This window comes from Cuculus canorus, chromosome 4, assembly GCF_017976375.1.
Source record: "Cuculus canorus isolate bCucCan1 chromosome 4, bCucCan1.pri, whole genome shotgun sequence".
Lineage (NCBI taxonomy): Eukaryota > Metazoa > Chordata > Aves > Cuculiformes > Cuculidae > Cuculus > Cuculus canorus.
In genome coordinates, this window is record NC_071404.1 from 77,443,126 (window position 1) to 77,466,326 (window position 23,201).

At 55.2% G+C, this 23,201-nt stretch overlaps 1 protein-coding gene and 2 long non-coding RNA genes across 5 annotated transcripts in view; all 3 read right to left on the minus strand.

The window, feature by feature from the left end:
• On the minus strand, window positions 1–1,551 carry LOC128852068 (uncharacterized). Its single transcript, XR_008449679.1, has 5 exons — window positions 1,231–1,551; window positions 837–980; window positions 672–734; window positions 452–557; window positions 1–296 (listed from the first exon to the last, which is right to left on the minus strand). It is a non-coding gene; the product is annotated as an uncharacterized LOC128852068 (long non-coding RNA).
• Window positions 1,552–3,274: 1,723 nt separating this feature from the next.
• Window positions 3,275–4,764, minus strand: LOC128852077 (uncharacterized). Its single transcript, XR_008449692.1, has 5 exons — window positions 4,495–4,764; window positions 4,092–4,244; window positions 3,927–3,989; window positions 3,707–3,812; window positions 3,275–3,551 (listed from the first exon to the last, which is right to left on the minus strand). It is a non-coding gene; the product is annotated as an uncharacterized LOC128852077 (long non-coding RNA).
• Window positions 4,765–9,299: 4,535 nt separating this feature from the next.
• FRAS1 (Fraser extracellular matrix complex subunit 1) overlaps window positions 9,300–23,201 on the minus strand; it is a 163,518-nt gene continuing 149,616 nt past the window's right edge. For all 3 annotated transcript variants that reach the window (XM_054064301.1, XM_054064300.1, XM_054064303.1), the window contains 16 exons: window positions 22,826–23,031; window positions 22,201–22,357; window positions 21,324–21,524; window positions 20,018–20,205; window positions 19,553–19,828; window positions 17,984–18,216; window positions 17,460–17,620; window positions 16,683–16,897; window positions 15,168–15,318; window positions 14,923–15,030; window positions 14,602–14,761; window positions 13,616–13,732; window positions 13,024–13,190; window positions 12,497–12,702; window positions 11,359–11,505; window positions 9,300–10,437 (listed from right to left, as the gene is read on the minus strand). In XM_054064301.1, coding sequence (XP_053920276.1) covers window positions 9,853–10,437; window positions 11,359–11,505; window positions 12,497–12,702; window positions 13,024–13,190; window positions 13,616–13,732; window positions 14,602–14,761; window positions 14,923–15,030; window positions 15,168–15,318; window positions 16,683–16,897; window positions 17,460–17,620; window positions 17,984–18,216; window positions 19,553–19,828; window positions 20,018–20,205; window positions 21,324–21,524; window positions 22,201–22,357; window positions 22,826–23,031 — 3,278 coding nt within the window. In that variant the 3' untranslated portion in view covers window positions 9,300–9,852. The remainder of the gene's footprint in view (window positions 10,438–11,358; window positions 11,506–12,496; window positions 12,703–13,023; window positions 13,191–13,615; window positions 13,733–14,601; window positions 14,762–14,922; window positions 15,031–15,167; window positions 15,319–16,682; window positions 16,898–17,459; window positions 17,621–17,983; window positions 18,217–19,552; window positions 19,829–20,017; window positions 20,206–21,323; window positions 21,525–22,200; window positions 22,358–22,825; window positions 23,032–23,201) is intronic.

Genomic DNA, 23,201 nt, shown 5'->3' on the forward strand with positions numbered 1-23,201 from the left:
ATGGTTATTGTTTAATAAACACTTTATTAGTCATTGTGTGTGTGTACAATTATGACAGCTCATATTCATATATGAGTGGTGACAGTGATTGATTTACGACTTGGGCCAAAGCCAAGATGAACAGAACCAGCACAAGCTGTGAGGGGCTGGAGCCATCAATGAACTGGAGATGGAGCTTCAAACTGGAACTGGGAATCAGCTGCCAATGACTGGAAGCAGCAAGCTGAGCTGGAGCCATCCAGGAGCTGGGACCTCATAAACGGGTGCAGAAACAGTGAGCTGGAGCCATAAATGACCTGGAACAGAAACAAAACATGGGCAATGACAAGGGGCTGAAGCAGAAATGAAATGGAGCTGCAAATGAACTGGACTGTTCATGAGCTACACCAGAAACAAACAGGAGTTTCAAACAAGCTAGCCCAGAAACAACATATGGGGAGAAACAACCAACCTGGAACTGCAAACGAGCTGGAGCCACAGCAAAGAGGAGCTGAAATGAGCCAGAGCCGTCCATGAGCTGGAGCTGCAAATGAACAGGACCATCCATGAGCTGGACCCTGAATCAGAGAAGAGACCAATGTGAGCCACAAATGAGCTGGAGCAGCAACAAAATGCAGCTGCAAACAAACCAGAGTCATCTGTGAGGTAGATCAGGGGCAAACTCAACCAACCTGAAGCTGGAAACAAGCTGGAACCACAGCAATCCATGAACTGCAACAAAATGGAGCCTAGACCTGGAGCCAGAGCAGAAAGAAATGAACTGGAGCCGTGCAGAAGCTGTGTCTGGAAGAAAACAGAGCCCAAACCAACAAATAAAACCAAACTGAGACACTTACACGGTGCTGGACACAAAAGGGGCCCAAACAAACGAGCAGGAGCGATTTAGCGCCTCTAGGTTGGTTCAGGCCGGGTGGGCTTCATCCAGCGTCTTCCCTGGGGCTCTGCAGGTTCCGGCACGGCTGCAGCTCCTTTGTCTGTCCCTGCAGAGGGAGAAAGAAGGGACAATGGGCTCCCGGCAGCAGCTCCCTCAGACCCTGCGCCCACGATACGAGAGGAAGGAGAAACGGGGATGGGAAACAGACCCCCCCGTTTGTGCCAGGGAGAACAGACCAGAGGCGGACCGCCTGAGCCCGGGCAGCCCCGCAGCCCCCGCTGAGCCCCCCCGGGTCCTCCGCCCTCCCGGCCCCGAGCGGGGCACAGCCGCCCCGGGACCCCTCGGCCTCCGCTCACCTCTCCGCCTCAGAGCCGCCGAGTCCCGCGGGTCCATCCTCACGGTCCATCCTGGGGGAGTGACGCGAGGCCCCCCCGGCAAAGAAGGGCTTCAGGGAGCGACGCAGGGCCCCCCCGGCAAAGAAGGGCTTCAGGAACCGCCGCGGGAAGCAGTGCTGCCCGGGGGCCGCTGCCCGGGCCGGGACCCAGCAAGCCGGGCTCGGAGCTCCGGAGGGAACGGCCCCGCGGCCTCCCGGGACGAACCCCCCGCGGGTCCCGCCGAGCCGCCGCCGCGGCGCCCCCTGGCGGCCACGGGGAGGCTTTAAAGCCTCCGAGAGGGGCAGAACCCGCCCCCCCTCAGCGCGTTTCCGGGGCGGGGCCCTCTGAGCTCGCCCCGCAGGGAGGGGCCCAGGGGGGGCGGGGGCGGGGGCGGAGCGCCGCTCAGCGAGCACAGCGCGAACTGCGGGCTCTGCGGGCCCAGCCCGGCCCGTGGCGCCGCCTGTCGGGCAATGAGGGGAACTGCAGGCGCCGTGTACACCCCCCCCATCCGCCATAGCGCCGCCTGTCGGGCACTGAGAGGAACTGCAGGCGCAGTACACCCCCCATCGGGTACAGCGGGGAACTGCAGGCTATGCTCGCCACTCGCTTCATAGTGGCGCCGCCGGGTGGACACAGAGCAGAACTGCAGGCTCTGGCCCCCCATGCCCTCCCTCCCCTCCGCCCCCCCTCCCCTATCACCCTCATATTCCCCCCCCATCCCATCGGTACCGCGTGCCGGACACAAGGCAGAACTGCAGGCTCTGCCCCCCAACCCCGCCCCTCCCCATCCTCCTCCTTCTCCCGCAATAGCGCCGCCCGGGGTTCGCCACAGGCGTGCGGGAGGCGTGGCAGCAGTGCGCGTGCGCAGGGGCGGGGCAGCTCAGGTGGGTGGGGCGGTCCCGCAAGGCGCATGCACCGGGGGCGAGGCGGGGGCGAGGCCGGGGCAGGTGTGCGGGGGCGGGATAGCAGCGCGCACGCGCGGGGCGGGGCCGAGGATATTTGAGCCGCGCCGGCTGCCGTCTTTCCCTCTTTTTCCGGTTCCCTCCCACTTCCGGTTTGTGTGCCGCGGCGCCGGAGGCTGCAGCCGGGTCGGGCTCCGCGGCGGAGCCCGGACGGGAGCCGGGAAGGGAGCTGTGAGTGTCGGCGACTCCGCGGCGGGGCTCGGGGCGCCGGCGAATAAAGCCCGGAGGGCCGGAGACCGGTGCCCCCGGCCCCTTCCCCTTGCCCGCGGCTCCCAGCGCCCGCGAGGCCGGGAGCCGCTCGGCAGCGCTGCCCGGGCCGGAGCCACCGAGCAGGAACCGAGCCGGGGCTCCCGGACCGGGCCGTGGTGCCGCTTAGGAGCCTGTACCAAGCACTGGGGTCCCACACGGGGTCCGGGGCTCTTTCTGGGTCAGGTTCAGAGCAGGGACTGGGCTCCAGGCATTTGGATCGTAGATACGGTCAGGATTAGAGCAGGGACTGGGCTTCAGGCATTGGGATCGTAGATGCAGTCAGGATCAGAGCAGGGACTGGGCTCCAGGCACTGGGATCGTAGATGCCGTCAGGATTAGAGCAGGGACTGGGCTTCAGGCATTGGGGTTCCACACGGGGTCTGTTCACAGGGTCAGGTTTAGACCTGAGATCGAGCTTCAGGCTCTGGGGTCCCACACGGGGTCTGGGGCTGTTCGTGGGTCAGGGTGGGGGGCCCAGGGCTTTGGGGTGGGGGGAGGTTGTAGGGTGGGAGCTGGGGGTGGGGGGGGCACGGGGGCCGGGGGGACACGGGGGGGGGGTGGGGGGGCCGGGCTGGGGGGAGGCGGGGGTGGGGGCCGGGGCCAGGCTGGTGGGGGCGGGGGGGCCGGAGTCCTGCGGGGGGAGGGGGGGCTGGGCTGCGCGGGCCCCCCCCCCAGAGGGGGGAATCATCCCAAAAGCTGTAGCTCTTGTCATGCACCAGGCAAAAAAAGATGTCTGAGATAGTCTCTGGGGCGAAAAGTGCTTTTCCCTACTTTTTTTGTTTGTACAAACACCGGAATGGTTATTGTTTAATAAACACTTTATTAGTCATTGTGTGTGTGTACAATTATGACAGCTCATATTCATATATGAGCTGTGACAGTGATTGATTTACGACTTGGGCCAAAGCCAAGATGAACAGAACCAGCACAAGCTGTGAGGGGCTGGAGCCATCAATGAACTGGAGATGGAGCTTCAAACTGGAACTGGGAATCAGCTGCCAATGACTGGAAGCAGCAAGCTGAGCTGGAGCCATCCAGGAGCTGGGACCTCATAAACGGGTGCAGAAACAGTGAGCTGGAGCCATAAATGACCTGGAACAGAAACAAAACATGGGCAATGACAAGGGGCTGAAGCAGAAATGAAATGGAGCTGCAAATGAACTGGACTGTCCATGAGCTACACCAGAAACAAACAGGAGTTTCAAACAAGCTAGCCCAGAAACAACATATGGGGAGAAACAACCAACCTGGAACTGCAAACGAGCTGGAGCCACAGCAAAGAGGAGCTGAAATGAGCCAGAGCCGTCCATGAGCTGGAGCTGCAAATGAACAGGACCATCCATGAGCTGGACCCTGAATCAGAGAAGAGACCAATGTGAGCCACAAATGAGCTGGAGCAGCAACAAAATGCAGCTGCAAACAAACCAGAGTCATCTGTGAGGTAGATCAGGGGCAAACTCAACCAACCTGAAGCTGGAAACAAGCTGGAACCACAGCAATCCATGAACTGCAACAAAATGGAGCCTAGACCTGGAGCCAGAGCAGAAAGAAATGAACTGGAGCCGTGCAGAAGCTGTGTCTGGAAGAAAACAGAGCCCAAACCAACAAATAAAACCAAATTGAGACACTTACACGGTGCTGGACACAAAAGGGGCCCAAACAAACGAGCAGGAGCGATTTAGCGCCTCTAGGTTGGTTCAGGCCGGGTGGGCTTCATCCAGCGTCTTCCCTGGGGCTCTGCATCCCACGCAGGTTCCGGCACGGCTGCAGCTCCTTAGTCTGTCCCTGCAGAGGGAGAAAGAAGGGACAATGGGCTCCCGGCAGCAGCTCCCTCAGACCCTGCGCCCACGATACGAGAGGAAGGAGAAACGGGGATGGGAAACAGACCCCCCCGTTTGTGCCAGGGAGAACAGACCAGAGGCGGACCCGCCTGAGCCCGGGCAGCCCCGCAGCCCCCGCTGAGCCCCCCCGGGTCCTCCGCCCTCCCGGCCCCGAGCGGGGCACAGCCGCCCCGGGACCCCTCGGCCCCGCTCACCTCTCCGCCTCAGAGCCGCCGAGTCCCGCGGGTCCATCCTCACGGTCCATCCTGGGGGAGCGACGCGAGGCCCCCCCGGCAAAGAAGGGCTTCAGGAACCGCCGCGGGAAGCGGTGCTGCCCGGGGGCCGCTGCCCGGGGGCCGCTGCCCGGGCCGGGGCCCAGCAAGCCGGGCTCGAGGCTCCGGAGGGAACGGCCCCGCGGCCTCCCGGGACGAACCCCCCGCGGGTCCCGCCGAGCCGCCGCCGCGGCGCCCCCTGGCGGCCACGGGGAAGCTTTAAAGCCTCCGGGAGGGGCGGAACCCGTCCCCCCTCAGCGCGTTTCCGGGGCGGGGCCCTCTGAGCTCGCCCCGCAGGGAGGAGGCCGGGGGGGGCGGGGGCGGAGCGCCGCTCAGCGAGCACAGCGCGAACTGCGGGCTCTGCGGGCCCAGCCCGGCCCGTGGCGCCGCCTGTCGGGCAATGGGGGGGACTGCAGGCACGGGGTACACCCCCCCCATCTGCCACAGCGCCGCCTGTCGGGCAATGAGGGGAACTGCAGGCGCCGTGTACACACCCCCATCTTCCATAGCGCCGCCTGTCGGGCAATGAGGGGAACTGCAGGCACGGAGTACACCCCCCATCTGCCATAGCGCCGCCTGTCGGGCAATGAGGGGAACTGCAGGCGCAGTGTACAGCCCCCCCATCCGCCATAGCGCCGCCTGTCGGGCAATGAGGGGAACTGCAGGCGCAGTGTTCACACCCCCATCTGCCATAGCGCCGCCTGTCGGGCAATGAGAGGAACTGCAGTTACGGTGTTCACACCCCCATCTGCCATAGCGCCGCCTGTCGGGCAATGAGGGGAACTGCAGGCACGGGGTACACACCCCCCATCTGCCACAGTGCCGCCTGTCGGGCAGTGAGGGGAACTGCAGGCGCCGTGTACACACCCCCCCATTCCGCCATAGCGCCGCCTGTCGGGCAATGAGGGGAACTGCAGGCACGGTGTACACACCCCCATCTGCCACAGCGCCGCCTGTCGGGCAATGAGGGGAACTGCAGGCACGGGGTACACACCCCCATCTGCCATAGCGCCGCCTGTCGGGCAGTGAGGGGAACTGCAGGCGCCGTGTACACACCCCCATCTGCCATAGCGCCGCCTGTCGGGCAATGAGGGGAACTGCAGGCACGGAGTACACACCCCCATCTGCCATAGCGCCGCCTGTCGGGCAATGAGAGGAACTGCAGGCGCAGTGTACAGCCCCCCCATCCGCCATAGCGCCGCCTGTCGGGCAATGAGGGGAACTGCAGGCGCAGTGTACACACCCGCATCTGCCATAGCGCCGCCTGTCGGGCAATGAGAGGAACTGCAGGCACGGGGTACACACCCCCCATCTGCCACAGTGCCGCCTGTCGGGCAGTGAGGGGAACTGCAGGCGCCGTGTACACCCCCCCCCCATTCCGCCATAGCGCCGCCTGTCGGGCAATGAGGGGAACTGCAGGCGCCGTGTACACACCCCCATCTGCCACAGCGCCGCCTGTCGGGCAATGAGGGGAACTGCAGGCATGGGGTACACACCCCCATCTGCCATAGCGCCGCCTGTCGGGCAATGAGGGGAACTGCAGGCACGGAGTACACACCCCCATCTGCCATAGCGCCGCCTGTCGGGCAATGAGGGGAACTGCAGGCGCAGTGTACAGCCCCCCCATCCGCCATAGCGCCGCCTGTCGGGCAATGAGGGGAACTGCAGGCGCAGTGTTCACACCCCCATCTGCCATAGCGCCGCCTGTCAGGCAATGAGAGGAACTGCAGTTACGGTGTTCACACCCCCATCTGCCATAGCGCCGCCTGTCGGGCAATGAGGGGAACTGCAGGCGCAGTGTACACACCCGCATCTGCCATAGCGCCGCCTGTCGGGCAATGAGAGGAACTGCAGGCACGGGGTACACACCCCCCATCTGCCACAGTGCCGCCTGTCGGGCAGTGAGGGGAACTGCAGGCGCCGTGTACACCCCCCCCCCATTCCGCCATAGCGCCGCCTGTCGGGCAATGAGGGGAACTGCAGGCGCCGTGTACACACCCCCATCTGCCACAGCGCCGCCTGTCGGGCAATGAGGGGAACTGCAGGCACGGGGTACACACCCCCATCTGCCATAGCGCCGCCTGTCGGGCAATGAGGGGAACTGCAGTCGCAGTGTACAGCCCCCCCATCCGCCATAGCGCCGCCTGTCGGGCAATGAGGGGAACTGCAGGCGCAGTGTTCACACCCCCATCTGCCATAGCGCCGCCTGTCGTGCAATGAGGGGAACTGCAGGCGCAGTGTACACCCCCCCCATCCGCCTTATCGCCGCCTGTCGGGCAATGAGGGGAACTGCAGGCACGGGGTACACACCCCCATCTGCCACAGCGCCGCCTGTCGGGCAATGAGGGGAACTGCAGGCGCAGTGTACACACCCGCATCTGCCATAGCGCCGCCTGTCGGGCAATGAGAGGAACTGCAGGCACGGGGTACACCCCCCCCATCTGCCATAGCGCCGCCTGTCGGGCAATGAGGGGAACTGCAGGCACGGTGTACACACCCCCATCTGCCACAGCGCCGCCTGTCGGGCAATGAGGGGAACTGCAGGCACGGTGTACACACCCCCATCTGCCACAGCGCCGCCTGTCGGGCAGAGAGGGGAACTGCAGTCGCAGTGTACAGCCCCCCCCATCCGCCATAGCGCCGCCTGTCGGGCAATGAGGGGAACTGCAGGCCCAGTGTTCACACCCCCATCTGCCATAGCGCCGCCTGTCGGGCAATGAGAGGAACTGCAGGCACGGGGTACACCCCCCCCATCTGCCACAGTGCCGCCTGTCGGGCAGTGAGGGGAACTGCAGGCACGGGGTACACACCCCCATCTGCCATAGCGCCGCCTGTCGGGCAATGAGGGGAACTGCAGGCACGGTGTACACACCCCCATCTGCCACAGCGCCGCCTGTCGGGCAATGAGGGGAACTGCAGGCGCAGTGTACACACCCGCATCTGCCATAGCGCCGCCTGTCGGGCAATGAGAAGAACTGCAGGCACGGGGTACACCCCCCCCATCTGCCACAGCGCCGCCTGTCGGGCAATGAGGGGAACTGCAGGCACGGGGTACACACCCCCATCTGCCACAGCGCCGCCTGTCGGGCAATGAGGGGAACTGCAGGCGCAGTGTTCACACCCCCATCTGCCATAGCGCCGCCTGTCGGGCAATGAGAGGAACTGCAGGCGCCGTGTACACACCCCCATCTGCCATAGCGCCGCCTGTCGGGCAATGAGAGGAACTGCAGGCGCAGTGTTCACACCCCATCTGCCATAGCGCCGCCTGTCGGGCAATGAGGGGAACTGCAGGCACGGGGTACACCCCCCCCATCTGCCATAGCGCCGCCTGTCGGGCAATGAGAGGAACTGCAGGCGCAGTGTACACACCCCCATCTGCCATAGCGCCGCCTGTCGGGCAATGAGGGGAACTGCAGGCGCCGTGTTCACACCCCCATCTGCCATAGCGCCGCCTGTCGGGCAATGAGGGGAACTGCAGGCGCCATGTACACACCCCCATCTGCCATAGCGCCGCCTGTCGGGCAATGAGGGGAACTGCAGGCGCAGTGTTCACACCCCCATCTGCCATAGCGCCGCCTGTCGGGCAATGAGGGGAACTGCAGGCGCCATGTACACACCCCCATCTGCCATAGCGCCGCCTGTCGGGCAATGAGGGGAACTGCAGGCGCAGTGTACACCCCCCCATCCGCCTTATCGCCGCCTGTCGGGCAATGAGGGGAACTGCAGGCACGGGGTACACACCCCCATCTGCCACAGCGCCGCCTGTCGGGCAATGAGGGGAACTGCAGGCACGGTGTACACACCCCCATCTGCCATAGCGCCGCCTGTCGGGCAATGAGGGGAACTGCAGGCGCAGTGTACACACCCGCATCTGCCATAGCGCCGCCTGTCAGGCAATGAGAGGAACTGCAGGCACGGTGTACACACCCCCATCTGCCATAGCGCCGCCTGTCGGGCAATGAGAAGAACTGCAGGCGCCGTGTACACACCCCCATCTGCCGCAGCGCCGCCTGTCGGGCAATGAGGGGAACTGCAGGCGCCGTGTACACCCCCCCATCTGCTATATCGCCGCCTGTCGGGCACTGAGAGGAACTGCAGGCGCCGTACACACACACACACACACCCACCCACACCCATCCGCCATAGCGTCGCCTGTCGGGTACAGCGGGGAACTGCAGTCTATGCTCGCCACTCGCTTCATAGTGGCGCTGCCCGGTGGACACAGAGCAGAACTGCAGGCTCTGCCCCCCCATGCCCTCCCTCCCCTCCGCCCCCCCCTCCCCTATCACCCTCATATTCCCCCCCCATCCCATCGGTACCGCGTGCCGGACACAGGGTGGAACTGCAGGCTCTGCCCCTCATCCCCTCCCTTCCCCATCCTCCTCCGCCTCCCGCAATAGCGCCGCCTGGCGGACACAGGCTGGAATTGCAGGCTCTGCCTTCCCCTCCATTTATAGTGGTGCCATCTGGTGGACATAGAGCAGAACTGCAGGGGTGGACATGCGGCAAACTGCAGGCTCTGTCCCCCCATCCCATCCCATCCCATCCCATCCCATCCCATCCCATCCCATCCCATCCCATCCCATCCGTGCCGCTTGCCAGCTACAAGGTGGAACCGCAGGCTCTGCCCCCCCCATTCCAGTGTCACCTCCTAGCAGACACAGCGGGCTCGCCCCGCAAAGGGGCTCCACGCAGAACTCGGGGGGCTGAAGGAGGGAAAAGACACCCTATGCAGGCTCATGTCAGGTTTACACTCAGACTTTATTCCGTAGGATGGTTCTCACCCATGTGACAACATCAGCATCCCCCCAAGGAACCTCCCCACCCCAGCACTGAGTCCGGAGGCAGCGGGCTTCGCTGCACTGTTTTCCTCCTTGGAAGTGGCAAAGTCCAGGGACTGACCCTGGTGATGCCGTGTCCCTTCCCAGGAAGAGATGAGGGTCCCTGTGCTGCGGGAGCAGAGCCAGTCCTGGGTGCTGGGGTGAGGACGATGCGCTGTGGAGCTGCCGGGCTCCCCGGGAAGCAGCGGAGCCAGAAGAGGATGGACACTTGGAGAGGGAAGGCTGCATTCCCTGCCTGGCCATAGGCATCGAGGAAGGTGGCTGCAGCACCTGCCCAGCCACCTCCTGCAGAGCCATGCGAGGAGGCAGCCCAGGCAGGAGAGCTGGGCTCCAGCCGCTCCCTCTCCGCTCCAGAGTATAAAAATACCTGCATGACTTCTTTTAGCTTTTCCTTTTCGGCTTTTTTTTTTTTTTTTTTCAATTTATAAAAAGCTTTTACCAAACCAAAGCGTGCGCTCTGTTAAACTTCTGTTCCATCGTGCAAATTGCTGTGGACTTTGACTTCCAAGTTCACCTGCTTCACCTTCCTGCCCTTCCCCTCGCAGACGCCCTCCGTTTCCCTCAATATATTAATGTTCCTCACGGTACAATACTGCCTGTCCAGCACCCTCCCGGTGCCCCGGGGCAGCTCCACCTTAGTGTTGAGCGGATGCTCCTCCGGGGCAGCTCCGGCAGCCTCCTGCTTCCTCCGCAGCTTCAGGCATTTCCTGGTGAGGAGGCAGACGCCAGCCAGCAGCAGCAGGAGCAGGGTGACGGCAGCGAAGGCGCTCCCCAGGGAAGCACCCGTCTGAGATAAGGAGGCTGCGACAGCGGCTTCCTCCCTCTCCAAGATCAGTGACTTCATGTTGGTGCCGTTCTTGACCTGGTCGCCCTCGTTGTCGTAGATTAAGGAGTCGTCCAGCATCAGTCTCCCGCTGCTGTCCACCAAGTCCCGGCGGCTGCGTTTCCAGCGGTGAGTGAGGGATCGCTGGACGCGAGGCCCTGCCATGCTCTCAGGGCCAATCACGTAGATGACCTGAAGGTACCACTGGTGTCCAGCTTCCACCTTTGGGAAAGAAGAGACAGGCAGAAAATTTTACCTACAGCTTTCAGACCAAGTGATTTTGTTACGTGAAGACAGAGCTGACTGCATTTTTTGTCCTTTCTTAACTCATGCAAACATCAACAGAAAGTTCAGTGTGTTTTTAGGAGCTCCTGCAACATATTTATCACTTGGTGAGGTGCTTGGTCTTGTCATCTGTCTTTGGCAACTGCAATAATTAATTCAGGAACATTAACAATATGTTTTTAAAGAGCTGCTTTCCTGACTGCTTTGGAAAATAAAATATCACCAGAATGAATCCCTCACCCCCCATTTTCTGTGCTGAAATTTGCTGCTTAACTGGCTCCACCGTTAATTCATGGAAACATCCTAGCAATGCCAAGAAGCCCCATAAGCAGACAGAGGTCACTGAGTAACAAGAGGGCCTCTCAGGGAGGGACAAAAAAGCCCAGAAATCAGGATATGAATTCTGCCCTCGATTAACAGCTTCCTCTTGTGCCCCTCCTGTTTCTGCCCCGATCCATTTGACTCCTCTGAGTCTCACATTTGCACAGAGAGGAACCGCAACGAGAAGTCCCTGCACTTGGAAAGGGGTGTGTGGAGCTCTGGGCTGTGGCTGCCTTTGCTCCGCTGCTGAAGAGAGACTGATCTTTCACCTCACACTTAATGCCTGGAAAAAATCAGGCTTTTGCTACAGTATGATCTCCAAATGTTGACAATCACACGTATGTGAGGCCACCTTGCTTCACAGAGATCATCACACCATCAGAGAACTTGGTTGACGGTTGCTGTTAAACTGAAAGACTGACCCCAGCACGAATTTGGCTTCTCCAAGCAATGCCAACCCCAAAGCCAAGGATTCATAAAGTACATGGGACATCCCGGACAGTGAAGTTAGTTCTGGGCTACCCATATCCTTGGTACCTTGTAGAGAGCATCCACCTTGAGAGTAAATCCATCAACTCCGGGCATGCTGCTTACAGAATGAAACTCTGACAGTTCGGAAGCAAAGTGGGCATCGAAAGGCACATCGTGGAAATACTTATCCGTCACTTCTGGTTGGTTTCGGTCCTGAAAATGAGAGAAGTGTTGTGAAGAGGAGTCCACGCTGTCATCTTTCCACAGGGAAGCCACGTCACCAAGTAACTCCTGCATCCTGCTGCAGAAACTGTATCCAAAGGCCCAGTCGCACATCTATGTGCGGGCATGGACTTTTCTTTAAACGCACAGGTTACAGCTCAGAACATATTTATGACCTGGACGCTGGCAAATGTTAACTACAAAGCACGTAACGAGAGCTGGCTGCATCTTGAGATAATAATAGATTCATACTAGAATTGTTTCTGTGTAACTCGTAAATGCCTCTCCCAGTCCTGTCAATCCCAAGCTGTAGTATGACCAGAGATCAAGGGAAATGTTAAGAGCTTGGTACATCACTTCTCTTTCTTCCTAATTTGTGGTTTGCGGGCTTTTTTTTTTTTAAGAGTAAGAAATACTCGGGGACAGACTGATGGAAAACTGATTTGCTTTTGGGTTGGACCTGTCTGCCCAGTACCGAAAAAAAATCCACCCTGTTTCACTTCTCATCCCTTTGCAGAAAGAATCTGTTTGTGGTCAGGACAAAAACCCAAAGAGAAAGCAGAGGACAGTTTTGCAAGCCGGTACTTCAGACCCCTCAGAGACACGGGAAGCGCTGAGCATGGGCACCAGGCTTCATTCCAGTTCTGCTTTTCTGTGGCTGCGCAAAGGCAAAGGTGGCTGGGAGGGTGGCAGGGTTTGCTTGAAGACCCTACAGGATGTCATGGGTTTAGGGGTGCCTGAGAAAGTCAAACAGGAAGATAACAGTGCTACTTCATCTGGGAGTATCAGGTGAGCGAGAACATGCGGACTGAGATGGTGCAGGTGAGCTAAATGTCTATATGTGCAGCCCTGCTCCGCAAGCAGAAAGCTCATTTGGTTCCCAGGTCTTGTGGGTCAGCAAGAGACTGAGAGACTGGGCTCCTCTGAACATGATCACACCCACCGCTGCACACGGTGGGTTTATCCACAGGAGAAAACTTACCAGGAGGAGAAATCGGTGTTTCAGGTGCTTGTTGGGTTGGATACAGCCATACTGGGGCCCCTCGTTATAGACAGTGCCCGTTGGGTCAAAGAAAGGCACGTAGCCATCCTTGCCCGTACACAGATAGACTTTTTCCAGCTGCAGTTTGTAAGCGCCGTTCAGGTTCTGTTCAGGGTTCCAGAGCACACGGCCGTACAGGATTTGCCCTGAGGAGATTGGGAGAGAAACAGCCAAGTTAAATTCTCCACTTCAACAAGAGAACAGCTGTCAGAACCAAAGGCACCCAACTACCCCGTAGCTCCGGGGTTTAAAGGGTTTTGATTTGTGGGTCTAGATGACAAAATCCCAAGCCAGAGCACATTCCATCATGTTGTTACAAGGTTGTCACATCCCCAAAATGCCATTTGTTGCTGTAAAGAGGCAAAGCCAAATCTGGGCCTACCCTTCCCTTTCAGAGGAACAGAAGCTGTGAAGACAGAACCAAAAGGTACAAGCAGAATCGGAAAGATGAAGAAAAGGAACCATACCCTTGGAAAAAGCTCCTTTGTAATCCATTTCTGCCAGAGACATTTCAGATTTAGTGGGGTCCATCAGAAACACCTTCTCGTTGTTACAGAGCTGAAACTCTGTGTTTAGGGAGTAGACGACAGGAACCGGGCGGTTTGTCTGCTGGAAGGCAATCGGGATCAGAAATCTAAAATTGGGACAGGAAAGGAAAGGAAAAAGGAGAAGCTTTGTTTGGATGTGTCTGAAGTTACACACCAGTAACCTACACTGTCTGTTTCATCTTTCCTCCCTTCTGCTTTCCTATTTACAGGCTACCAATCCGTGTTCCGGTGACAATCAGCCCAAGATGGCCTGTTGCCCGTCATCCTACCTCAGTTTTCCTCCAACGGTGCAGCCCAAGCCTCCTCCCAGCAGGTTTAGATTTCTTTCCGCCTAAGGAGACTACATAGGCTTCTGCAGCCCAAAAGCTGAAAACCTGAGCTAAAGGGGTTTCCTCCCCTCCTCTTTTCCCTTCCTGCTGCTGTTGTAGCGCATCCCATGCCCACTTGGAGCACACAACCAACCTCAACAGGCTGAAGCTGTCCTGCTGCTGTGACGATGGGGACTCCTTACCTCTCCGGAGCGTGAGCTGTGCAGGGCAGGGGCTTGTCTCCAGGCTCTACCCACGGCTGCGTGGGCTGCACAGTGCAGGGGATCAAGAAGATGGTGTACTCTCCAGAGTAGTCCTTCCTGGGAAGAGACAGGAGACACTGTGCTCACCAAACCAGACTCCAAGCTGTTCACCCAGCGGATGCGTTTGTCAATCATCCACCATTTTCTAATTAGCGTAAGCAGGCAAAACAAACTTCATAGGTGGACCTAACCCCTGTCCCAGAATGTCATAGAATCATGGAATGGTTGAGGGACCTCAAAGCCCATCCAGTTTCAACCCCCTGCCATGGGCAGGGACACCTCCCACTGGATCAGGGGCTCCAAGCCCCATCCAACCTGGCCTCGAACACCATGTCTGTCTGCTCCAGCAGTCGCAGGAGGGGCAAATGTGACCCACAGTGTTTAATTTGAGCCTCTGTGCAAGGAACACTGAATGTAAGAAAAAAGTCACAGACAGAACAAATAATGAAAAGGAGTGTTTAAAAAAGTGGACCAAATATTTCTAGCTCTTAATATACCTCCGCCATGCACATCACCGGTTAAGGCAATTGTGGACAAGAAATCCTGCTTTTAACTTGCAGACTGCAAAACAAACTTGAATACATCATCACCTCTGATGTCTACCTACTCACTGGTTTAATTGCTAGACAAATGCATTTACAAGGAGACGAACAGACTCTTCCTTCTACTTCCACAAAGAGTAGAGGACTGTTTTCGGCCCTGACAGTGGCTCTGTGTGTGCTCTTAGCTCTGAGCCCTTGAACGAGGCTGGCCCCTGACTGCTCCACAGTATTGCTGTGGCTGCTGGAAGGGCAACAGGGATTGTCCTCTCAGCCCTGGATTCAAAACTGCTCTGCTTCTGCTGTTAACTAAGTGCATGTTTTCTGCTTAAGAATAACGTTGTGCTGTGGGAAGCGGCTGAAGGTGGCTGAACCCATGGTTCTCACCTGTTATAGGAGCTGGTCGCTCTCCACAGTTGGTAGGGAGAGTCAAAAGTCTGAGCACTCCACAGCAGCTGGAGGTCAAATTCGATCCCTCCCAAGTGGTCTGGAGTCATTAGAAAAGACTTGACATCCGGCAGGCTGTGGTGCTCCATCACAAAAAGCCCTGGGGTGAGGACAAGGAGATAAGGCAGAGTACAGGGAGACCGACCGCTGCACACCTCAGCACAGACAAACTCCTTGTGGGAGGAGGGTTCTGCTACTGTGATTTCAGACCAGATCTGTATTTGTACATCGATTCCTTCCTGTCAGGACTAACGCTCTCACCTCTGAACTTGGCCTGCGTCTTGAACTCGATAACCAGCCGGCCATCCTCGCGGATGTAGATCCTGATTATCTGCAGCCGGGCTGAGAGAACGCTGTCCGTCTGAATCCCTGCAGAGCGCAGCAATAACAAAGTCACTGGGGAGGCCACACAGCACAGCTGGGCCTCTGCCAGCCCCACGGAGAAACTAAGGAAAAACCAAGGATGAACCAATTCTCCCGTACCCCTCTGAATGCCTCGGACCTACCTGTCCTCCAGAGAACGGTATCGTAGAAAAAGGAGAACTCCATCTCCGTGTGATGCTCGAGGGAAGCCCAGCCTCGTGGTGCCGTCACGTAAATATAAGACACGTAGAGTGGGACGTGGACTGTTAAGAAGGACTGAGCAGAGTCCCGCACCTGTCAATAAAACCCCAAAAAGGGGATCAGGCACCTTCCAAAGGAGAAAACGGGCCTGAACTCACAGCTCTCGCTGCATTCACATCCTGTTCTGCAAATAGGGGAAAAAAGCCAGAGCACCTATAATGTAAGACTGCTTTTTAGTTCCGGACTGTGGATGTCCTGATCAAAGAGATGACAATGTGGGGACAGAGTAATTCTAAAGCAATATAATGTCATTGCTCCCGAGCAGTACTGGCAAAAAATTCACTGATCCACAAAGAAGTTCTTGCTGGGCTCCTATTGGAAAAATAACAATGAACTGCTGGGAGAAAGTATGCGAGCTCAGAGTGCTCCATACACAGCAAAAAAAGCTCCTACAATTCAGTCAGAGCCAACTGTCTGAACGTTCTTTACCTTTACATATGGGTACTTGGGACAAATCTGCATTTTAAATGTAGCTGTACAGCAGCTTGGTGTCGTGGGTACAAAAGAAGCTGTGGACACAACTTCACCTCAACATCTCCCCCGGTTTCCAATTCCTTCAATTAAAAATAAGCAATTCTGCTTGCTAAGAGTATCTGAAATATCACAGCTCTCCGGCTACATATCATATTTATTATCCGCAGAGCGCAGCTGTATTCTGTGAGCCCCTGAGAGAGCTCAGAGAGACATTCCAGGCCGGTTGGTGCCAGTCTCCACATACTGAATTATGCAGTTGTTAAGTCCAAGTGACTTCTCCAGATTTGTGCAAATAACTTGAGCTGTAAAAGCAAAGTTGATAAAGTATTCCTGACTGACAGGAATCAAAAGAGATGCTGTTGTCCATAACATTCTCAATCTAACATAGATGAGATATTCACTTGAGCGAGATCCATGAGAGGGCAGCAAGACACGTTCAGAAGTGAAAGACACTATTTTATAGTACAATATTTTTGGCTTTTGGTCTGCCAGTTGGTTAATTAAGAAATTAATTAAAAATTGCCATGACCTTACTCCACTGAGGAGTACAAAGTGATGTGTTCTTAGCTCTGTTCTTTGCTCATTCCTTTTGGCTAAGAATATGATAAAACTGTAAAAGAACAGAGCACAGGTGAGAATGTTTTGTATTTCAAATACATCATTATATTTAAAAAAAAAGTACTTTACAGGTGCTCTCAAGATTAAGAGAATAAAAGCTATGTTGCCCCAACCAAAATAAATGAATTAAATGCATTTCACAATGCACTGTTTTTTTCTAGGTAAAAGAGGGAAGAAACCCAGGCTCAGTTTGTACGGAGCACAGCAATAACCACATCCAGCAAATACTCATACAAAGTGGAGCTTTGCCTAAGGATTGAGAAAGGTCTGGATCATGGGCCAGAGTTTTGGATATGGGATCTCACCTGAAAGTCAGCAGTGACAGAGCCTCCACAGACATCAATTAATTCAGTCATGTCGTAATAAGCATCAAAAGTCCAAATGCAGCTCTTCAGGTTGAGGTGCTTGTAGAGCTGGATCGTCTTTGCCTCTCGCACTGTGGGGTCAAACTGGTAAGGACGGTCATAGCCAGGGCCGAGAACAATGCTGTCATAGGTCACTTCATCCAGAAACCCTGCCTCTGGGATTAAAAAAACATCAGGACACAGATTACTCCAGGTTTTAAAGAGCCTGAGGCCAAGTACTGAGGTCCCATTTCACTCTCAGATCATGTCAGTGGTTTTTATAATACTAGGGACGTACGGGCTCCTCTCCCTTCATTTTCTGAAAGGTTAAACTGAAAATACAAAGGTCTTCACAGGGCAAAGTGTCATAGGAATAGGGTAAGAATCCTAAAAAGCAAACTTGTGAACGTATTACTTAAAGGTTCTAGTTAAACTTCCCGTGGATCCCTCTGTAAGCTCATGGATATCACAAGACGGATAGCAAAAGCAAAAAATCACCAGCATGGTGTGAACCTAAAACCTCCTCAAACAGAGCGGTGCTGCTTAACCCCATGATCTTTTAAACAATCCCATGCATCGCATCCCATCTTCAACAGGGCAACTACTCACTGTTGTTAGTACCGGAAGATTAATTATTATTTACATGATGTCAAGAGGAAGACAGAGCTTTCTCTGCATTTCTTTACTGGTCTCTCTCTACTGCCATTTCAGAAAGCAAAAGCTGGCTTTGCAAATTACCAGAGATGCCTCGGAGGTCTCTGATGGTGACCAGGTTTGAGCAGACGTGCTGGTGCCTGTAGATTGACTCGGAGAGAAGGAAATGGAGATTGTGCAGCGGCAGGGTGGAGATGAGGGGCAGCATACCATCCTGATGGGGGATCTGCACCGAGATGTGGATTCTGGAAGAAACAGTAGATGAGACAGCAGAAAAAAGCAGCCCCGGCAGGCATGGGAGCCTCACACGTTGCCCTACACCCCAGAGCAGGACGGCACAGACAGGGTGAGCCCGCCAGTAGCACCTCATATTTCAGCTAGATTTCCTTGTCTACGCATCTCCTCCTTAAGTTGTCCCACCAGCTCCAACATCCTGAGGGGAAGGACAGCCCCTCAGCAGAGCAGGGTGTGAGGAAGAGGGTGGGAGCACTGCCCTGAGCACCCTGCAAGGAGGGATGTGGTTTCAGGCACAGGTTCGCCTCTTGACCCAAGCCCGTTCTGTAACCCCACGGGCTTACACACACATCTCCCCATCTCCAGGCTCATACCTGTTGGGATGTTCCTTATGCTTGACATCCAAGTACTTCAGAGTGGCAATGAATGACTGTGCCTGGAAACCTCTGGCTGTCCCTGCCACCACCGGAGTGTGACAAATGGCACTGTCTGTGCCTATGGTAACAACATTGCTTCTCAAGGGGGTGCCCACATGGCCAGCCTTGTCCACAGCCTTCGCCACACAGCGCACGTGGAACCGTCGGCTGAAGTAAATGCTGTCCAGTACCTGCAGGGAGCGAGGAGGGAGAAACACACATGTGGGTCAACACGCCAACATTGCAACACCTGACTGAGTAGCAAAATCATAGAATCATAGAATGGTTTGGGTTGGAAGGGACCTTAAAGATCATCTAATTCCAACCCCCCTGCAAGGGGAGGGACACCTCCCCCTGGCTCAGGCTGCCCCAGACCCATCCAACCTGGCCTGGAACACCTCCAGGGATGGGGCAGCCACAGCTTCTCTGGGCAACCTGGGCCAGGGCCTCACCACTCTCATGGTGAAGAATTTCCTCCTTATGCCCAGTCTAAATCTGCCCCTCTCCAGTTTGTACCCATTGCCCCTCGTCCCATCACCACAAGCTTTTGTAAACTGCCCCTCCCCAGCTTTCTTGTAGCCCCTTCAGGTACTGGAAGGTCGCTATAAGGTCTCCTCAGAGCCTTCTCTTCTCCAGGCTGAACAGCCCCAACTCTCTCAGCCTGTCTTTGTACAAGAGGTGCCCTTTGTCCTGGTGTTTTGAGGCAGCACGGAGCAAGCCAATGCCTGCTCGGCCACTTGGCCATGCAGGTCTTATTGGCCTCTTGTTACCTACGTAGATGCTTGTGTATCTGAGGTGCTTTACAGCTTCCTAACTCCAGAAGGGAAGAGGAAGCCCAAGCTGTTGCGATCTGCCAAGCTCCGTATGTCTCCTGCCACCAGGGATTTACTGAAGGCCTGAGTGCTCACAGCTTCTTCCCACGTCAACAGAAGCAGTGCTTTTAGCAGGCTCAGTGAAGAGCAGTGCCAAGCACCCGCATGTCTCATGCCAACTCTCCAATCCAAGGAGATTTTAGGTTTAATCCCCGTGTACCTGAAGCGTGCACTACCCACTAAAAATGTCTCTGACTCCTGCTCGAGTAGGCACGGTCCAGGAGCACACACGGATGTCTGAGAAGATCCGAGTCATCACAGCTGGGAGCACCTGGGAGGCACCCTCCGATGAAAACAGTAATCCTATTTATAGGGCAGGATGTGAACAGTCCAGGGACAGAGACTCTCAGGTCACACACGGAGGAACGCAGCCAAATGAGTGCATGAAGGAACTGCAGCTCTAGCTTGAGCTTTGCCCCTCCTGCCACTTGAGCAGGATGGAAGGCAAGGGGACAATCCCACAGCCAGACCCTGGGAACACAGCTCACATCCGTGTGCTCAGCTCTCACTCAGGCACAGACACTTTTTCAGCCGGAGAAACACATCCCAATTTCACATGTGAGTGATCGCACAGACTGACAGAGCTGCCCCAAGCCCTTGCTGACTCACACCACGTGCTCTTCCAGCTTCGCCACGCCAGTTCCTAGCCACACACCTTATGGTTGACGCTAGTGAATGGTGTGTTGTCAGTGATGGTTTCGAAAGGTGACCTGGCTCCATTTCCATCCGTTGGAGTTGCTACTTCCCAGCTGAACTGTATTGAAGACTGGTTGATCCCAGCCTCACTGCAGCGTTCCTTCATGACCGTGTACTTGGGGAAGTGAGGGTCGCAAGGAGTGACGCAGATAAGCGGATAGCCTGGGGAAGGGGATTTCTTAGCACCGTCCTTGGTCACTTCTTCCACCCGGTCGTAATCAGCCAGGGTGACGACCTATATGGATGCAAGACAGCAGGATTTGCTTGGGGTTGATGGGAGAAACAGAAAAGGCAATCCTTCCCACACACCCCCCAAGGCTGCTGCATCATTTCGGCTCCTTAATTTTATTTCAGAAACCCCACTGGGTTTTTCAGCCTGTACTTGAATGGTATTAAATTACATCCATCGCAATGGGCAATTTACCACAGGAGGTGCTGGTAGAATCAGGCTCCCTGATGCCTCCTGATCCAGAATAGTCACTATTGCAGTGTTGGTATCTCCCAAAACAGCTTCCACTGGGTCATCTGGACCCAGCACCAGAGAAAAGGACTCATGCCACTCCCGGTCTTCGTTGGACATGATCTCCACCTTAAACATAATGTGGTTCATACCTGTGAGAGGAAAGGTGGGAGAAACAAGAGAAAACTTGATTTGTCATCAGAAATTGCTCTGAAGTTCTCATAAAAACCCTGCACAGCTGGTCTAGGCTGTGACTATTGAAACATCAGGATGAAATACGCATTATAAATTTTATTTCTGCTCGTTGCTACTAATAACTTAGTCCCTTCCATTCACTAGTCGACTCTATCCATAAAACTCCAGCTATGACAACCAATCCAATTGATGAGTTGAGAGATTTACTAGCAGGTACCATCTGAGGATTAATAACGCCTGTCTTGTATCAGCCGCCTGAGGTAAAAATCTATGATCCAAAGTACATCCCACCCACGCTGTGAGCATCTCTGCTTGCTCTCACAACAGCATGCAGAACTGTTTGGTGAAGGCTTCTTGGTCCAGCAACGCAGTCTGAGCTGCTGTGTTGTACCCTGAAAGATCTGTGCTGAGACTTACATCCCCTGAGGACCACTTCACTCTTGCCGGACAGGTGCCAGTGCTTCTTTCTCTGTTCTGATCATCCTTTATTTAACAGTTCAGCCTTTTACAGCCATAGCAGAGTGCAAGGCTGCAGCCCAGAAGAGTCACACATGAAAAAAGGCCACGTAGTAAGTGGCCTATGTAATATCTTTAAAATACGTTATCAAAGAAAAAAATACCTCAAGCCAACCAAACCCCAGTTCCTTCTCATCCAGCAGGGAACTGTAAAAGCATGAAATGTTGTACGCAAGAGAAAACAGCATTATTTGGGATGGCTTCCCCCTTTTTGAAAATTAATTCCAGTGGGCATAAGGTCTCAACCATCTTTCTATCTCCCGAGGCACTTAGAGTCTGCTCAGTAAAGAATTCACCACCTCCGGGCTTTTGTTCCTCCCTCCTTCTTCTGTGATGAGCCCCAGATCAAACCCCAAATCAAATCTAACCCCCAAAATCTAAGGGTATATTATACAGTTCACTTTAGGAGCAGTTACATCTGCACTGTGTTAAAAACTTCATGCAAAATGTGTCGTTTTCAAAATCTCCTCAATATTTCCCTTCACTGCTCCTTTCTAATACACATAAAACACCACTGGTCAGGCCACCACCCCCAACCTTCCCTCAAAGGACTTCTTACCTGGGCTGAACTTGAGCATTCGACTCTTGGGATAGTAATCTACTCCAGCCTGAGCTGAGCCATCGCGGGTGCTACAGCGGACTTTTGAGGTCCTGTTCTGGTCCCCTCTCCGGACCACTTTGATATTTAAAACAGCAACACCCTCTGGGCCAGGCGGCTCCCGTACTTGGTAGGCAGCTTCTTCAAACTCAATGGTGGGTGCTAAAGAAAGAGGATGGGAATTAGGGCAAGAAGCGGGGCAAATCCCAACACATACATTGGGCTACAGAGGACGGCAAATGAATCTCCCAGCCCTGCTCCCCACTGAACTCCGTGTCCTCAAATCCATGCCACAGGATGGCACTAGAGCCCCCACTGGCAGTCATGCCAGAGGAACGTGGCATTCCTCTTCTCCCTCATAGATCTCTCCAGGCCGGGACACGGTGGAGGGAAGGCAACATCTCCTAGGGGAAGCACAGCAACTCCCTGTACAACTACAGCAGAATAGGAAATGGGGCAAACACAGGGTTCAAGCCACCGTTATTGAACCCCTCCCTTAAGACCAACCCAGTGTACAAAGCCATCATACCAGTGACCTGCACACAGAGCTGAGACTGTAGGATTATAGAGGACGGAAAAATCCCCTAAGCTCAGCCAGTCCAACTGTGAGCCCAACACCACTGTGCCTACTAAATCACGTCCCGAGGTGCCTCATCTACAAGTTTTTTGAACATCTCCAGGGAGGGAGACTATACCACTGCCCTGAGCAGCATTTTCCAATGGGATTGAAGGCATTCATGCGCACTAAATTAAACCACAAACTGTAGGAGGCTGTGCTGACTGCCTTGAAACCGCACCCTACACTAGGATTACAGACTTGTCGAGCATCCTTGCTTACCATCTTCTTCATTGGTGACAGTTATGGTTGCCATGTCCATCTTCCCGATCCTAGCTCCACTCCAATGGTTTCCAAGCGGGCTGCCAAGATAGACCTGGAACTGCTCTTCTGGTTCAAAGGCCGAGTCATCACTGATACGAACACTGCAGTTCTTCACCTAAAGGCAAGTAAGCAGAAGAAAACAGCAAATATGCATAAATCCAAATAAGCCATCCCAAGGCCACACTGTACCGTCACTATCAAGGGTTTAATGTTCAAGTACGGTCAATCCTGGAAGAAACACTTCTATTTTTAAGGCTGATACTTCAGTGTGGACAACCACATAGTTACATGACGAGACACAGCCGTGAAGATATCTACTTCCATAAATGGACAGCCCTGTGCTACAAAAATCCTGAGTCCTACTGACACAGAGGATTTGCGTTCTATTTTTGACCAGTTTTATCATGATACAAACAACTCCTTCTTACTCCTATTTCCAGGACCGTAAGGATTTGTGACTTTCAGCATATATGAAACTTGCTTGGACAGCCTCTGTCAGCTCCCTCTGACAATGCAGAGTCAAGGAGATCCGAACCTCTCCCATCAGAACTTTTTTATTCTCCTTCTCGCTTTTCATTCTCACCTTCTCTCCTTTCAAGAAAGTGATGCGAGACTCCTCTGCATTTCTCCTCTCTGCAAAGTCCTCCATCACCTCTGCTGTCTGGCTCCGGGTGTAGCACCTGACAGAGGACTCATAGCTCAGGTCCCCGCTGCGGAAGATGGGGATGTGCAGAGTGCCCTCCTTCTCCTTCACCGTGTACATGTCCTTGGAGAACTGCATGCTTGGTACTGCAGGAAAGCATAAAAAGAGTCAAGTAGCACTGAAGCTCCGCAGAGAGACAGGAGCTATTCGAGGCACATACACCCTGGGAGAACTGCTGCGTGGAGTATGACAGTTGGAAAATAAAACGGCAGCTTCACCGTGCCTCAGAAAGGATTTGGTTGCAAACCAACAGCTG